The sequence below is a fragment of the Narcine bancroftii genome, chromosome 3 (genome assembly GCF_036971445.1).
Source record: "Narcine bancroftii isolate sNarBan1 chromosome 3, sNarBan1.hap1, whole genome shotgun sequence".
NCBI classification, from domain to species: domain Eukaryota; kingdom Metazoa; phylum Chordata; class Chondrichthyes; order Torpediniformes; family Narcinidae; genus Narcine; species Narcine bancroftii.
In genome coordinates this window covers 230917085-230934569 of record NC_091471.1, presented here as the reverse complement: position 1 = coordinate 230934569, position 17485 = coordinate 230917085, and the positions used below count along the sequence as shown (strand labels likewise).

General features: G+C 48.6%; 1 protein-coding gene across 1 annotated transcript in view; it reads left to right on the top strand.

Moving 5' to 3' along the window:
• The window catches only part of LOC138756767 (glycine-rich extracellular protein 1-like), a 97838-nt gene that overhangs the window by 51332 nt on the left and 29021 nt on the right, over positions 1–17485 (top strand). Inside the window, exon 5 of the mRNA XM_069923152.1 lies at positions 8627–8689. Coding sequence (XP_069779253.1) covers positions 8627–8689 — 63 coding nt within the window. The remainder of the gene's footprint in view (positions 1–8626; positions 8690–17485) is intronic.

Sequence of the window (17485 nt, the reverse complement as noted above, 5' to 3'; positions counted from 1 at the left end):
TGCCCAACTCTGCCTCCTGTTGATATCCTCTTGTCACCTTCAACAACTTTCAGCTCTGGGAGTCACGTGATGGAGTAGTGGCCGGTCGGGGAACTCCAGCCCTCTCTGGAAAAGTTTTTAAAAAAACACAGAAAACACAAAAGCACAAACACAAAAATTAAAATAAAGTGAAAGTAAAGGTGGGAAGAAAATGGCAGCGAAGAAAGAAAAGTCGAAAGCAACGGGAAGAAGAGAAGAAGAAAAGACATCGGAAGAAGAAGGTGAAGGCCTTACCTGTCCGAGGAGGCCCGTTGTGGAGAGAGAAGCCCGCTCCCTTAGGTCAGTCGAAGTCCAGAGCTCGGGACTACAAAAATGGCTTGTGGTGCCAAGCAAAAGTGCACAACTGCGCATGCGCGATTCATGCGCGATGTGCAAGACAAAAAAAACACTGACGGGAGGGGGGATCAGCTGAGGAGTCGATCTCCACAGCTGAGAATGACAGCCACAGCACAACAAGAAGAGAACATAGAAAACAACGAGAACAAGAAAGAAGAGAGTAAAAAGAAATCAAGGAAACAACAGATGACCAACTCAGAGGAAGAAGAAGAAGAAGAACACAGAGAAATGGAAGAAGAAGGGAAGGGCAAGACAATGGATATATATTTTTTTAAAGAATATATGGAATCAGTAAAAGAATGGCAATCACAAGAATTTAGTGAAATAAAAAGAAAAATTAAAAGTACAGAAGAAAAAATTAATAGATTGTACAGATGGTCATGTCAGATATAGGAAAAAGAGTGGTCAAGGTGGAAGAACGAGAAACAGCCGTAGAAATGGAAGTAGAGGACATAAAAGAGAAATTAGAAGAATCTAATAAAAAAGTTAAAGAGACACAAGAGCTGTTAGCTCAGAAGATAGATATAATGGAAAATTATAATAGAAGAAATAATATAAAGATAGTGGGCCTTAAGAAAGATGAAGAAGGCAAGAATATGAGAGAATTTATAAAAGATTGGATCCCCAGGGTCCTAGGAAGACCAGAATTACAGGAAGAAATGGAAATAGAAAGGGCACATAGAACATTAGCCCCTAAACCACAGCCACAACAAAAATTTTAGTAAAATTCCTAAGATAAACAACAAGAGAAAATATATTGAAGAAAGCAATGAAGAAAATAAGAGAAGACAAAAAGCCACTGGAATACAAAGGTCAAAAAATTTTTTTCTATCCAGACATAAGTTTTGAACTCCTGAAGAAGAGAAAGGAGTTTAATACAGCAAAAGCGATCCTATGGAAAAAAGGATATAAATTTATGCTAAAGTACCCAGCAGTACTTAAAATAGTTATTCCAGGGCAGCAAAACAGACTATTCTCGGATCAGGAGGAAGCACGAAAATTTGCAGAACAACAACAAAACAGACAGAGAGATGAAGACATGTAACGAGAGCAAAAATGACCACGAACTATATGTATGTGTGTATATGGGTATATATATATATATATATATATATATATATGTGTCTGTGTGTGTGTATGTATATATGTGTGTACATGAGTAAATAGTATTTAAAGGAAAATATATAGAGTATAGATAAGAATTAATAAGGGAAAGGAAGGGAAGAGAGGAAGTAAGGAGGGAATTAAGAGAGTGACCTTTGTTGTATATGAAAATTAAAATATTTTCGGGGGTGGCTGGGTGGGGAGGAGTTACGGTCACTGCAAAATCAGTTGACGCTTGCGAGTGAATTTGCAAATCCAAATGGAGAGGGGAGATGTGGTTGCCCGACAAGGGATAAAGGGCAACTCAGGAATGGGAGGGGATAGTGGGGTTAAAGAAATTTTAGATAGGAGAATAAGGCAAATGTTTGATGTTTTAGAAATGTTGTCTTATAAAGTGTTCAAAAGAAGAAAGCAGAAATGGATAAGAAGGAAAGGTGATGATGAGGAAACGGAAAGGAAAGATAAACAAAGTATGAAATGGCTATGTTGAACTATATGACATTAAATATTAACGGAATACATAACCAAATCAAAAGGAAGAAACTGCTAAATTTACTGAAAAAAGAAAAAATTGATATAGCATTCGTGCAAGAAACACACTTAATTGAAGTGGAGCACAAGAAATTAAAGAGAGATTGGATAGGACATGTAACAGCAGCGTCATATAATTCAAAAGCTAGAGGAGTAGCTATATTAATCAGTAAAAATGTACCAATTAAAATCGAAGAGACAATAGACAATAGGAGCTGGAGTAGGCCATTTGGCCCGTCGGGCCAGCACCGCCATTTTAGATCATGGCTGATCATTACCATCAGTACCCCTTTCCAGCCTTATCCCCATAACCCTTAACTCCGTTACCCACAAGAGTCTTATCTAACTCTCTTTTGAACATAGTCAGCGAATCCGCCTCTACCACCCTTTGTGGCAGAGCATTCCACAGATTCACACTTCTCTGGGTAAAAAAAATGCTTTCTCATCTCCGTCCTAAAGGGCCTACCCTGTATTCTTAAACTATGCCCTCTAGTCCTCGTCTCCCCCATCATTGGGAACAAGTAATCAGACTTCACCTTGTCTATCCCCCTGATGATTTTGTATACCTCAATCATGTCCCCCCTCATCCTTCTAAACTCCAATGGATACAAGTCCAGTTTTTCTAGCCTTGCTGCATATGACAACCCTGCTATCCCTGGAACTAACCTTGTAAATCTGCGCTGCACACCCTCTATAGCTAGCATGTCCTTCCTCAAGTTTGGAGACCAGAACTGGACGCAATACTCCAGGTGGGGTCTCACCAGGGCCCTGTATAACTGCAGAAGGGCGTCTCTGTTCCTATACTCCAATCCCCTCTTTATGAAAGCCAACATTCCATTTGCCTTCTTCACAGCTTTCTGAACCTGCATGCTAGCCTTCAGTGACCGGTGAACAAGTACACCCAGATCCATTTGCACTTCCCCACTCCCTAGCTTGTCTCCATTTAAATAATACTCAGCTTTCCTATTACTTCCCCCAAAATGAATAACCTCACATTTGTTCACATTGAAATTCATCTTCCATTTAGCCGCCCACTCCTCCAGCCTGTCCAAGTCCCTCTGCATTTTCCTTACATCCTCCTCACACCCCACACCGCCACCCAGTTTAGTGTCATCTGCAAATTTGCTCATGTTATTTATAATCCCCTCATCCAAATCATTAACATAAATTACAAACAACTGAGGACCCAACACCGATCCCTGAGGCACTCCACTCGTCACATCCTGCCATTCTGAAAAAGACCCATTTACTCCAACCCTTTGTTTCCTATCTCTTAACCAATTTCCTATCCATGTCAGCACCTTACCTCCAATACCTTGCTCCCTGATCTTGCCCACTAGACTCCCGTGCGGTACCTTATCAAAGGCCTTCTGTAAGTCCAAATACACCACATCCACTGGCTCTCCCGAGTCCACCCTCTTTGTCACATCCTCAAAAAATACCAGAAGGTTAGTCAAGCATGACTTACCCTTAAGGAATCCATGCTGACTAGCCCTTATACTATTATTACTGACTAAGTGTTCTGCTATTTCTCCTTTTATGATGGACTCCAATATCTTCCCCACCACTGATGTCAGGCTAACCGGTCTATAATTTCCCGTTTTCTCCCTCCCTCCTTTCTTAAAAAGCGGCACCACATCAGGAAATAATAGATCCAGCAGGGAGATATGTAATGATAAAATGTCAGATATATTCAGAATTTTGGAATTTACTCAATGTATATTCACTTAACGAAGAAGATCAAAAATTTATGCAAGATATTTTTTTGAAGATAGCAGACACGCAAGGAAACATACTAATAGGAGAGGATTTCAACCTTAATTTGGATTCAAACATGGATAAAACTGGGAAAAAAATTAACAGAAAGAACAAAGTAACCAAATTTATAATTAAATCGATGCAAGAAATGCAACTTTTGGATATATGGAGGAAACAACACCCAAAGGAAAAGGAATATTCATATTATTCGATAGACATAAAACATACTCAAGAATAGACCTATTCCTGTTATCAGCTCGCACGCAAGACAGAGTTAGAAAAACAGAATATAAAGCTAGAATATTATCGGACCACTCACCCCTGATATTGACAATAGAGTTAGAGGACATCCCTCCAAGAATGTAAAGATGGAGATTAAACTCCATGCTACTTAAAAGGCAGGATTTTAGAGAATTCATTGAAAGACAAATTAAAATGTACTTTGAAATAAATACGGAATCAGTGAAAGATAAGTTTATACTATGGGACGCAATGAGAGCGTTCATCAGAGGGCAAATAATAAGTTATGTAACCAAGATGAAGAAGGACTACAATCAGGAAACAGAGCAGTTGGAAAGGGAAATAGTAAATATAGAAAAAGAATTAGCAATGAAGGAAGACACAACTAAAAGAAGAAAATTGGCAGATGAAAAACTAAAATATGAAACACTACAAACATATAAGGTGGAGAAGAACATAATGAAGACAAACCTGAAATATTATGAACTAGGAGAAAAAACGCATAAAATTCTAGCATGGCAGCTTAAGACATGACAAACTAAAAGAATCGTATTGACATCAAGGAAAAAAGACAAACAAATCACATATAATCCAACGGAGATTAATGAAAACTTCAGAGAATTCTACGAACAATTATACCAAACTGAAAACGAAGGGAAAGAAGACAAAATAGATGAATTTTTAACTAAAATTGAACTACCAAAATTACAAATAGAGGAACAAAATAAATTAACAGAACCATTTGAAATAGTAGAAATACAAGAGATAATAAAAAAAACTACCGAATAATAAAACACCAGGAGAGGATGGATTCCCAATAGAATTCTATAAAACATTTAAAGATTTATTAATTCCTCCCCTCCTGGAAGTAATCAACCAGATTAATAAAACACAAAGCTTACCAGATTCATGCAAAACAGCAATAATTACAGTAATACCAAAGACAGGGAAAGATCCACTCGCACCAGCGTCATATAGACCAATATCTTTACTTAACACAGATTATAAGATAATAGCTAAACTATTAGCAAACAGATTAGCCAACTATGTACCAAAAATAGTAAATCTAGACCAAACTGGATTTATTAAAAAAAGACGAACAACAGACAATATTTGTAAATTTATTAACTTAATTCATGCAGTTGAAGGAAATAAAGCTCCAACAGTAGCGGTTGCTTTAGACGCAGAGAAGGCCTTTGACAGAGTAGAATGGAATTATTTATTCAAAGTACTACAAAAATTCAGTTTACCAGAGAAATATATTAATTGGATTAAAGCATTATATAAGGGGTCATTGGCGAAAGTGACAGTAAATGGATATATATCAAAACAATTTAACTTAAGCAGATCAACAAGGCAGGGATGCCCACTATCACCCTTATTGTTCACGTTAGTCATAGAACCACTAGCAGAACTGATAAGAACAGAAAATAAAATAAAAGGGATAAAAATAAAAGACAAGGAATATAATCAGTTTATTTGCAGATGACGTTATAGTATATTTAGCAGAACAAGAAATATCAATAAAAGAATTACATAAGAAATTGAAGGAATATGTCGGAATACAAGATTAACGCAAATAAAAGTGAAGCAAAGCCAATGAATAATGCGGATTTCTCAAAATTTAAGAAAGAACCACCATTCAAATGGCAAATGCAAGCAATACGATACCTAGGTATACAAATAAATAAAAACCTCGGCCATCTATATAAACTCAATTATTATCCACTAATGAAAAAATTACAGGACGACTTAGAACATTGGAAAGATTTACCACTAACAATCTTCTTTCTTTCTTCTTTGGCTTGGCTTCGCGGACGAAGATTTATGGAGGGGGTAGAAAGTCCACGTCAGCTGCAGGCTCGTTTGTGGCTGACAAGTCCGATGCGGGACAGGCAGACACGATTGCAGCGGTTGCAAGGGAAAATTGGTTGGTTGGGGTTGGGTGTTGGGTTTTTCCTCCTTTATGAACATTTTCCCAAGGATACAATACCTATTTCAGGCATTGCCAATACAGTTGACAGAGAAATTCGTCAAGGAGTTAAAGAAAATAATAAGGAAATTTTTATGGAAAGGGGGGAAACCGAGGATAGCACTAGATAAATTAACAGAATGGTATAAACAAGGAGGCTTACAACTGCCAAACTTTAAAAATTATTATAGAGCTGCACAATTAAGATACCTATCAGATTTTTTTCAAACAAGGGAAAAGCCAGATTGTACTAGATTAGAACTAGATAAAATAAGGGAGAAGATACCCAAACAAATATTATATAAATGAGATGAAAAATTGGTACAATGTAGGAATTCTCCAGTATTACATCATCTGCTCAATATTTGGAAGAAGATTCATGTAGAAAGGAATAAAACAAATTACCAACTACCAAAACTAATACTGACGCAAAATCAGTTAATCCCTTTTACAATAGATAACCTTTCATTTAGAGAATGGGAGAACAGAATAGAAAATTGCTTTTCAGGAAATAAATTATTATCCTTTGAACAAATGAAGGATAAATATAATATAACTCACGATACAGTGTTGGCATACTACCAACTGAAATCCTACTTAAAGGACAAATTGGGAAGCAGTCTGAGGTTACCAGAGGGAAGTAATTTTGAATATGTGATTAAAGACACAATGTTAATCAAAAAATTTATAACAAACATGTATATTAAACTACAATAAAAGGAGAATGAAGAAACAAATGGTAAAACTAAACAAAAATGGGAACAAGATCTAAACATAAAGATAAAGAAGGAAACATGGGAGAAGTTATGCTCAGAACTATGAGAAATACAATAAATACGAGGTTACGTATGATACAATATAACTGGATACACAGGCTATATATTACATTTCAAAAGTTAAATAAATGGGACCCAACAGTATCTGACAGATGTTTTCACTGTAAAAAGGAAATGGGAACAACAATTCATGCAATCTGGACATGTGAGAAAGTGAAAAAATTTTGGGATGATCTAAACCAGATATTAAATAAAATCACAAAAAGCAATATACCAAAAAAACCCAGAGATCTTCCTCCTAAGTAACATAAAAAACAAAGAATTTGGACTTGATTTGGATGGTGCACAAAAAAGATTTGTTAGGATAGCCCTAGCTGTAGCAAAAAAATGTATTATGTCAGCCTGGAAATTAGAAGATAACTTGAGAATACAACAATGGTATATAGAAATGAATAAATGTATTCCATTAGAAAAAATAACATAATTTCAGAAATAATATTACAATATTTGAACAAATATGGGAGCCATACATGAAACATAATAGAGAAAACCTACCGGGGACATCTACCACCTAAAATGACAGAAGGAGAAGAGAATGAAAAGAATTGACTCAGTGGAATTTCTTGTTTATTTTTATTGAGTGACAACATTGTTTGACGGGTTTAAGGTATCTTAGATTCTGAACTTTAAATGAATGGGAGGGGAGGTAGGGAGGGTGGGATGGGAAGAGGGAGGGGGGGAGAAAACGACACTGTATATATTTGAAAAGGAAAATGTAAGTATCTTGATCAATGTGGTTTATAGTGTGAAAAATAAAAAAATTTAAAAAAACTTTTAGCTCCATCCACAACTCCTCCAACCTTCATGTCATCCACAAACTCACCGACCCATCCATCCACCTCTTCACCCGGGTCATTTATAAAAATCACAAGAGAGCAGGGTGTCCCAGAACAGATCCCTGTAGCTCCTCCACTAGTCACCGACCTCCAGATAGAAAAGTTTCCTTACACCACTACTCTCTGCTTTCGTCCTACAAGCCAATATTTTATCCACACGGCCAAGGTTTCCCCGATCCTGTGACTCGTGATTTTCTGGATGCGTCTATTGTGGGAACCTTGTCAAATGCCTCATGAAAATCCACGTACACCCCATCTACCACCTGACCCTCATCAATTTCTGTTATCTCCTCAAAAAGCATCACTTCACACTTATCTGGATTGAACACATCTGTCACTGATAGGAAAACAAACTGCTTGTGTACAGGGGCAGTTGGATCTCTAAACCCATAGAAAATTACAGCATGGACACAGGCCCTTTGGCCCCTCTAGTTTGTGCCAAACTTTTTTCTGCTCCATCCCACTGACCTCCACCCATATCCCTCCGTACCTCTCCCATCCATGTACCTGTCCAAATTCCTCTTCAGTGTTAAAATTGAGCCCACATTCACCACCTCAGCTCATTCCACAACCCCACCGCTCTCTGTGAGAAGAAATTCCCTTAAACCTCTCCCCTTTGACCCTTAACCCATGTCCTCTGGTTTGAATCTCACCTCCCATCAGTGGGAAAAATCCGACCTACATTTACTCGTCTGTCGCCCTCATCATTTTAAACACCTTGATCAAATCTCCACTCATTTTTCTACGCTCCAGGGAATAAAGTCCCAACCTATTTAACCTTTCCCTGTAACTCAGTCACTGAAGTCCGGGCAACATCCTCGTAAATTTTCTCTGCATCTTTCTATCTTATTGAGATCTTTCCTGTAGCTCGGTGACCAAAACTGCACACATTTCTCCAAATGTGGCCTCACCAATGCCTTGTACAACTTTACCCTTGGGCCAGATTTTGAACAAAGATGTTCTTTCACCCACAGGTACCGGATCCGTGTTGCAGAGAAGACTTGCGATGAATGGCCAGCAAGATGTCAAACCTCAGGGTTAGTGTAAGAGGGGAGAGTGGGTGTCAGGTATAGTGTCGGTGGAGGAGAGTGTCCGTGGGGGTGGGGGAGGAGAGTGTCTGTGGGGTAGAATGTTCGTGGCGGAGAGTGTCTATGGGGAGAGAATGTCGGTGGAGGAGAGTGTCCATGGGGGGGAAATGTCCGTGGGGGGGAAATGTCTGTGGAGGGTAGTGTCCTCATGGGGGGAGGGGGTGGTCCGTGGGGGAGAGTGTCTGTGGGGGAGAGTGTCCATGGAGGAGATTGTCTGTGGAGGGGAGAGTGTCTGTGGGGGAGAGTGTCCGTGGGGAGAGTGTTTGTGGGGGAGAGTGTCTGTTGCTGAGAGTGTCCATGGGGAAGAGTGTCCGTGGTGGAGAGAATGTCTGTGGGGGAGAGTGTCAGTGGAGAGGAGTGTGTCTGTGCGGGAGAGTGTCTGTAGAGGGGAGAGTGTCCGTTGGGAAGAGTGTCCATGGGGAGAGTGTCTGTGGGGAAGAGTGTCCATGGGGCAGAGAGTGTCAGTGGGGGAGAGTGTCTGTGGCGGAGAGTGTCAGTGGGGGGGGGAGGATCCGTGAGAAGAGGGTAGTGTTCGTGGGGGAGAGAGTGTCCGTGGAGGGGTAAGTGTCTGTGGGAGAGATTGTCTGTGGCAGAGAGTGTCCATGGCGGAGAGTATCCATGGAGGAGAGTGTCTGTGGGGAGGAGAGTGTCCTTGGGGTAGAGAGTGTCTGTGGGGGGAGAGAGTGTACGTGGGGAGTGCATCTGTGGAGGGGAGAGTGACCATGGGGGAGAATGTCTGTGGAGGGGAGAGTGTCTGTGGGGGAGAGTGTACATGGGGGAGAATGTCAGTGGAGGGGAGAGTGTCCATGGGGTAGAGAGTGTCTGTGGGGGGGGAGAGTGTGTACGTGGGGGAGTGCATCCGTGGAGGGGAGAGTGACCATGGAGGGGAGAGTGTCCATGGAGGGGTGCACGAGGTGGGGGGAGAGTGTCTGTGGGGGAGAGTGTCCGTGGGGAGAGAGTGTCGGTGGGGAGAGAGGGTCCATGGGGGGGAGTGTCCGGGGGGGGGGGGGGGGATAGTGTCTGTGGGGGAGAGAGTGTCCGTGGGGTAGAGTGTCCGTGGGGTAGAGAGTGTCCATGGGGAGAGTGTCCGTGGTGTACAGTGTGTCTGTGGAGGTATAGAGTGTCCATGGTGTAGAGAGTCTCTGTGGGGGAGAGAGTGTCCATGGGGAGAGTGTCCATGGGGGAGTGTGTCCATGGAGGGGAGAGTGTCCATGGAGGGGAGAGTGTCCATGGGGGAGAGTGTCCATGGTGGGGAGTGTCTGTGGGGGAGAGTGTCCGTGGGGAGAGTTACTGTGGGGGAGAGTGTCCATGGGGGAGAATGTCTGTGGAGTGGAGAGTGTCCATTGGGTAGAGAGTGTCTGGGGGGGGAGAGTGTGTACGTGGGGGAGTGCATCCGTGGAGGGGAGAGTGACCATGGAGGGGAGAGTGTCCATGGAGGGGTGCCCGAGGTGGGGGGAGAGTGTCTGTGGGGGAGAGTGTCCGTGGGGAGAGAGTGTCGGTGGGGAGAGTGTCCGTGGCGTACAATGTGTCCGTGGAGGTATAGAGTGTCCATGGTGTAGAGAGAGAGTCTCTGTGGGGGAGAGAGTGTCCATGGGGAGAATGTCCATGGGGGAGAGTGTCCATGGTGGGGAATGTCTGTGGGGGAGAGTGTCCATGGGGAGAGAGTGTCGGTGGGGAGAGAGGGTCCATGGGGGGGAGTGTCCGGGGGGGGATAGTGTCTGTGGGGGAGAAAGTGTCTGTGGGGTAGAGAGTGTCCATGGGAAGAGTGTCCGTGGCATACAGTGTGTCTGTGGAGGGATAGAGTGTCCGTGGTGTGGTGAGTCTCTGTGGGGGAGAGAGTGTCCATGGGGAGAGTGTCCATGGGGGAAGATAGTGTCTGTGGGGAAGAGTATCCGTGGTGCAGATTGTGTCCATGGTGGGAGAGAGTGTCCATGGGGTAGAGAGTCTCTATGGGGGAGAGAGTGTCTGTGAGGAAGAGTGTCTGTGAGGAGAATGTCCATGGTGGAAAGTGTCCATGTTGGGGGAAGTGTCCATGGTGGAGAGTGTCAGTGGGGGTGAGAGTGTCCGTGGGAAAGAGAGTGTCCGTGAGGGGGAGAGTACCTGTGGGGGTGAGAGTGTCCGTGAAAGGGAGAGTGACGTGGGGGAGAGAGTGTCCGTGGAAGAGAGAGTGTCCGTGGGAGAGAGAGTGTCTATGGGGGAGAGAGTGTCTGTGGGGGAGAGAATGTCCGTGGGGGAGAGAGTGTCCGTGGGAGAGAGAGTGTCTGTGGGGGAGAGAGTGTCTGTGGGGGAGAGAATGTCTGTGGGGGAGAAAATGTCCATGGGGAGGTTGTCCGTGGTGGGGATTGTCCGTGTGGAGGAGAGTGTCCGTGGGAGAGAGAGTGTCCGTGAGGGGGAGAGTGTCCGTGGAAGAGAGATTGTCCATGGGGGAAATTGTCCATGGGGGTGGTGCCCATGGGGGGGGGCAGGAGAGTGTCTGTGGGGGAGAGTGTCCGTGGTGAAAGAGTGTCGGTGGAGGAGATGGTCCATGGGGGGAGTGTTCGTTGGGGGGGGGAATAGTGTCTGTGAGGGAGCGTGTCCATGGGGAGAGAGTGTTGGTGGAGGAGTGGGTCCGTGGGGGGGTAGTGTCTGTGGGGGTGAGAGTGACTCTGGGGGCGAGTTTCTGTGGGGTAGAGAGTGTCCGTGAGCGGGAAAGTGTCCGTGGGGGTGAGAGTGTCCGTGAAGGGGAGAGTGACATGGGGGAGAGTGTCCATGGAGGAGAATGTCTGTGGAGGGGAGAGTGTCTGTGGGGGAGAGTGTCCGTGGGGAGAGTGTTTGTGGGGGAGAGTGTCTGTTGCTGAGAGTGTCCATGGGGAAGAGTGTCCGTGGTGGAGAGAATGTCTGTGGGAGAGAGTGTCAGTGGAGAGGAGTGTGTCTGTGCGGGAGAGTGTCCGTAGAGGGGAGAGAGTCCGTGGGGAAGAGTGTCCATGGGGAGAGTGTCTGTGGGGAAGAGTGTGTGTGGGGGAGAGTGTCCATGGTGGGGAGTGTCCTTGAGCAGTAGAGTGTCCATGGGGGGGAGAGTGTCCATGGGGGGAGAGTCTCTGTGGGAGAGTGTGTCCGTGGCAGAGAGTGTCAGTGGGGGAGAGTGTCTGTGGCGGAGAGTGTCAGTGGGGGGGGAGGATCCGTGAGAAGAGGGTAGTGTTCGTGGGGGAGAGAGTATTCATGGAGGAGAGTGTTTGTGGGGAGGAGAGTGTCCTTAGGGTAGAGAGTGTCTGTGGGGGAGAGAGTGTAAATGGGGAGTGCATCTGTGGAGGGGAGAGTGACCATGGGGGAGAATGTCTGTGGAGGGGAGAGTGTCTGTGGCGGAGAGTGTCCGTGGGGAGAGTGTCTGTGGGGGAGAGTGTCCATGGGGGATAATGTCTGTGAAGGGGAGAGTGTCCATGGGGTAGAGAGTGTCTGTGGGGAGAGTGTGTACGTGGGGGAGTGCATCCGTGGAGGGGAGAGGGACCATGGAGGGGAGAGTGACCATGGAGGGGTGCCCGAGGTGGGGGGAGAGTGTCTGTGGGGGAGAGTGTCCATGGGAAGAGAGTGTCGGTGGGGAGAGAGGGTCTGTGGGGGTGAGTGTCCGGGGGGGGGGGGGATGGATAGTGTCTGTGGGGAGAGAGTGTCCATGGGGTAGAATGTCCGTGGGGTAGAGAGTGTCCATGGGGAGAGTGTCCGTGGCGTACAGTGTGTCCGTGGAGGTATAGAGTGTCCATGGTGTAGAGAGTCTCTGTGGGGGAGAGAGTGTCCATGGGGAGAGTGTCCATGGGGAGAGTGTCCATGGGGGAGTGTGTCCATGGAGGGGAGAGTGTACATGGAAGGGAGAGTGTCCATGGGAGAGAGTGTCCATGGTGGGGAGTGTCTGTGGGGGAGAATATCCGTGGGGAGAGTGTCTGTGGGGGAGAGTGTCCATGGGGGAGAATGTCTGTGGAGTGGAGAGTGTCCATGGGGTAGAGAGTGTCTGTGGGGGGAGAGTGTGTACGTGGGGGAGTGCATCCGTGGAGGGGAAAGTGACCATGGAGCGGAGAGTGTCCATGGGGGGTGCCCGCTTTGGGGGGAGAGTGTCTGGGGAGAGTGTCCGTGGGAAAAGAGTGTCGGTGGGGAGAGAGGGTCCATGGAGGGGAGTGTCCGGGGGGGGGATAGTGTCTGTGGGGGAGAGAGTGTCCATGGTGTAGAGAGAGAGTCTCTGTGGGGGAGAGAGTGTCCATGGGGTGAATGTCCATGGGGGAAAGTGTCCATGATGGAGAATGTCTGTGGGGGAGAGTGTCCATGGGGAGAGAGTGTCGGTGGGGAGAGAGGGTCCATGGGGGAGAGAGTGTCTGTGAGGAAGAGTGTCTGTGAGGAGAATGTCCGTGGTGGAAAGTGTCCATGTTGGGGGAAGTGTCCGTGGTGGAGAGAGTCAGTGGGGGTGAGAGTGTCCGTGGGAAAGAGAGTGTCCGTGAGGGGGAGAGTATCTGTGGGGGTGAGAGTGTCCGTGAAAGGGAGAGTGACGTGGGGGAGAGAGTGTCCGTGGAAGAGAGAGTGTCCGTGGGAGAGAGAGTGTCCGTGGGAGAGAGAGTGTCTGTGGGGGAGAGAGTGTCTGTGGGGAAGAGAATGTCCGTGGGGGAGAGAGTGTCCGTGAAGGGGAGAGTGACGTGGGGGAGAGAGTGTCCGTGGAAGAGAGAGTGTCCGTGGGAGAGAGAGTGTCCGTGGGGGAGAGAGTGTCTGTGGGGGAGAGAATGTCCGTGGGGGAGAGAGTGTCCGTGGGAGAGAGAGTGTCTGTGGGGGAGAGAGTGTCTGTGGGGGAGAGAATGTCTGTGGGGGAGAAAATGTCCATGGGGAAGGGTGTCCGTTGTGGGGAGTGTCCGTGTGGAGGAGAGTGTCCGTGGGAGAGAGAGTGTCCGTGAGGGGGAGAGTGTCCGTGGAAGAGAGAGTGTCCATGGGGGATATGGTCCATGGGGGTGGTGCCCATGGGGGGTAGTGTCTGTGGAGGGGAGAGTGTCCGTGGGAGAGAGAGTGTCTGTGGGGGGAGAGTGTGTACGTGGGGGAGTGCATCCGTGGAGTGTAGAGTGACCATGGAGGGGAGAGTGTCCATGGAGGGGTGCCCGAGGTTGTGGGAGAGTGTCTGTGGGGGAGAGTGTCTGTGGGGGAGAGTGTCCGTGGGGATAGAGTGTCGGTGGGGAGAGAGGGTCCGTGGAGGTGAGTGTCCGGGGGGGGGATAGTGTCTGTGGGGGAGAGAGTGTCCGTGGGGTAGAGTGTCCGTGGGGTAGAGAGTGTCCATGGGGAGAGTGTCCGTGGCGTACAGTGTGTCCGTGGAGGTATAGAGTGTCCATGGTGTAGAGAGAGAGTCTCTGTGCGGGCGAGTGTGTCCTTGGGGAGAATGTCCATGGGGGAGAGTGTCCATGATGGAGAATGTCTGTGGGGGAGAGAGTGTCGGTGGGGAGAGAGGGTCCATGGGGGGGAGAGTGTCTGTGAGGAAGAGTGTCTGTGAGGAGAATGTCCGTGGTGGAAAGTGTTTATGTTGGGGGAAGTGTCCGTGGTGGAGATTGTCAGTGGGGGTGAGAGTGTCCGTGGGAAAGAGAGTGTCCATGAGGGGGAGAGTATCTGTGGGGGTGAGAGTGTCCGTGAGGGGGAGAGTATCTGTGGGGGTGAGAGTGTCCGTGGAAGAGAGAGTGTCCGTGGGAGAGAGAGTGTCTGTGGGGGAGAGAGTGTCTGTGGGGAAGAGAATGTCCGTGGGGGAGAGAGTGTCCGTGAAGGGGAGAGTGACGTGGGGGAGAGAGTGTCCGTGGAAGAGAGAGTGTCCGTGGGGGAGAGAGTGTCCGTGGGGGAGAGAGTGTCTGTGGGGGAGAGAGTGTCTGTGGGGGAGAAAATGTCCATGGGGAAGGGTGTCCGTGGTGGGTAGTGTCCGTGTGGAGGAGAGTGTCCGTGGGAGAGAGAGTGTCCGTGAGGGGGAGAGTGTCCGTGGAAGAGAGAGTGTCCATGGGGGAAATAGTCCATGGGGGTGGTGCCCATGGGGGAAGTGTCTGTGGAGGGGAGAGTGTGCCGGAGAGTGTCCGTGGGGAGAGTGTCTGTGGGGGAGAGTGTCCATGGGGTAGAGAGTGTCTGTGGGGGGAGAGTGTGTACGTGGGGGAGTGCATCCGTGGAGTGGAGAGTGACCATGGAGGGGAGAATGTCCATGGAGGGGTGCCCGAGGTGGTGGGAGAGTGTCTGTGGGGGAGAGTGTCTGCGGGGGAGAGTGTCCGTGGGAATAGAGTGTCGGTGGGGAGAGAGGGTCCGTGGGGGTGAGTGTCCGGGGGGGGGGATATTGTCTGTGGGGGAGAGAGTGTCCGTGGGGTAGAGTGTCCGTGGGGTAGAGAGTGTCCATGGGGAGAGTGTCCGTGGCGTACAGTTTGTCCGTGGAGGTATAGAGTGTCCATGGTGTAGAGAGTCTCTGTGGGGGAGAGAGTGTCCATGGGGAGAGTCTCCAAGGGGGAGTGTGTCCATGGAGGGGAGAGTGTCCATGGGGGAGAGTGTCCATGGTGGGGAGTGTCTGTGGGGGAGAGTGTTCGTGGGGAGAGTGTCTGTGGGGGAGAGTGTCCATGGGGGAGAATGTCTGTGGAGTGGAGAGTGTCAATGGGGTAGAGAGTGTCTATGGGGGGGAGAGTGTGTACGTGGGGGAGTGCATCCGTGGAGGGGAGAGTGACCATGGAGGGGAGAGTGTCCATGGGGGGGTGCCCGTGGTGGGGGGAGAGTGTCTGGGGAGAGTGTCCGTGGGGAGAGAGTGTCGGTGGGGAGAGAGGGTCCGTGGAGGGGAGTGTCCGGGGGGGGGGGATAGTTCTGTGGGGGAGAGAGTGTCCGTGGGGTAGATAGTGACCATGGGGAGAGTGTCCGTGGCGTACAGTGTGTCCGTGGAGGTATAGAGTGTCCATGGTGTAGGGAGTCTCTGTGGGGGAGAGAGTGTCCATGGGGAGAATGTCCATGGGGGAGAGTGTCCATGGTGGGGAGTGTCTGTAGGGGAGAGTGTCCGTGGGGAGAGATTGTCGGTGGGGAGAGAGGGTCCGTGGAGGGGAGTGTCTGGGGGGGGGGGTTAGTGTCTGTGGGGGAGAGAGTGTCCGTGGGGTAAATAGTGTCCATGGGGAGAGTGTCCGTGGCGTACAGTGTGTCCGTGGAGGTATAGAGTGTCCAGGTGTAGAGAGAGAGTCTCTGTGGGGGAGAGAGTGTCCATGGGGAGAATGTCCATGGGGGAGAGTGTCCATGGTGGGGAATGTCTGTGGGGGAGAGTGTCCATGGGGAGAGAGTGTCGGTGGGGAGAGAGGGTCCATGGGGGGGGAGTGTCCGGGGGGGATAGTGTTTGTGGGGGAGAGAGTGTCTGTGGGGTAGAGAGTGTCCATGGGAAGAGTGTCCGTGGCGTACAGTGTGTCCCTGGAGGTATAGAGTGTCCAGGTGTAGAGAGAGAGTCTCTGTGGGGGAGAGAGTGTCCATGGGGAGAATGTCCATGGGGAAGAGTGTCCATGGGGAGAGAGTGTCGGTGGGGAGAGAGGGTCCATGGGGGGGGAGTGTCCGGGGGGGATAGTGTTTGTGGGGGAGAGAGTGTCTGTGGGGTAGAGAGTGTCCATGGGAAGAGTGTCCGTGGCATACAGTGTGTCTGTGGAGGGATAGAGTGTCCGTGGTGTAGAGAGTCTCTGTGGGGGAGAGAGGGTCCATGGGGAGAGTGTCCATGGGTGAGTGTGTCCATGGAGGGGGAGAGTGTCCATGGAAGGGAGAATGTCCATGGGGGAGAGTGTCCATGGTGGGGAGTGTCTGTGGGGGAGAGTATCCGTGTGGAGAGTCTCTGTGGGGGTGAGAGTGTCCATGGGGAGAGTGTCCATGGGGGAAGATAGTGTCTGTGGGTAGAGTATCCGTGGTGCAGATTGTGTCCATGGTGGGACAGAGTGTCCATGGGGTAGCGAGTCTCTATGGGGGAGAGAGTGTCTGTGAGGAAGAGTGTCTGTGAGGAGAATGTCCGTGGTGGAAAGTGTCCATGTTGGGGGAAGTGTCCGTGGTGGAGAGTGTCAGTGGGGGTGAGAGTGTCCGTGGGAAAGAGAGTGTCCGTGAGGGGGAGTGTATCTGTGGGGGTGAGAGTGTCCATGAAAGGGAGAGTGACGTGGGGGAGAGAGTGTCCGTGGAAGAGAGAGTGTCCGTGGGAGAGAGAGTGTCTGTGGGGGAGAGTGTCTGTGGGGAGAGTTTCCATAGGGAGAGAATGTCTGTGGTGTAGAGAATGTCCGTGAGGGGGAGAGTGACATGGGGGAGAGAGTGTCCGTGAAGGGGAGTGTCCGTTGCGGGGGAAGATTGTCCGTGGGGGAGAATGTCCGTGGGTGGGAGATTGTCCATGGGGAGAGTGTCCATTGGGGAGAGTTGCCATGGGGGGAAAGAGGGTCCGTAGTTGAGAGTCTCCGTGGGGAGGAGAGGGTCCGTGGGGAGAGTGTCCGTGGGGAGAGTGTCTGTGGGGGAGAGGGCATCTGTGGGGAGAGTATCCATGGGGAGAATGTCTGTGGTGTGTGTTTCCGTGGGGAAAGTGTCCATGGGGGAGAGAGTCACCACAATCTGGGATCAAATCCCGCACTGTCTGTAAGGTGTTTGCACATTCTCTCCGCAATCGCAACAGTATTCCCAGGGGCTTCTGTTTCCTTCCACTGTTTGAAACGTACTGGGGTTGTATGTGAAGTGATCAAACACAGAAATGGTGGACCTAAAAATGTCCTGGTCAACCAGTGCCTTTATGTCACAACG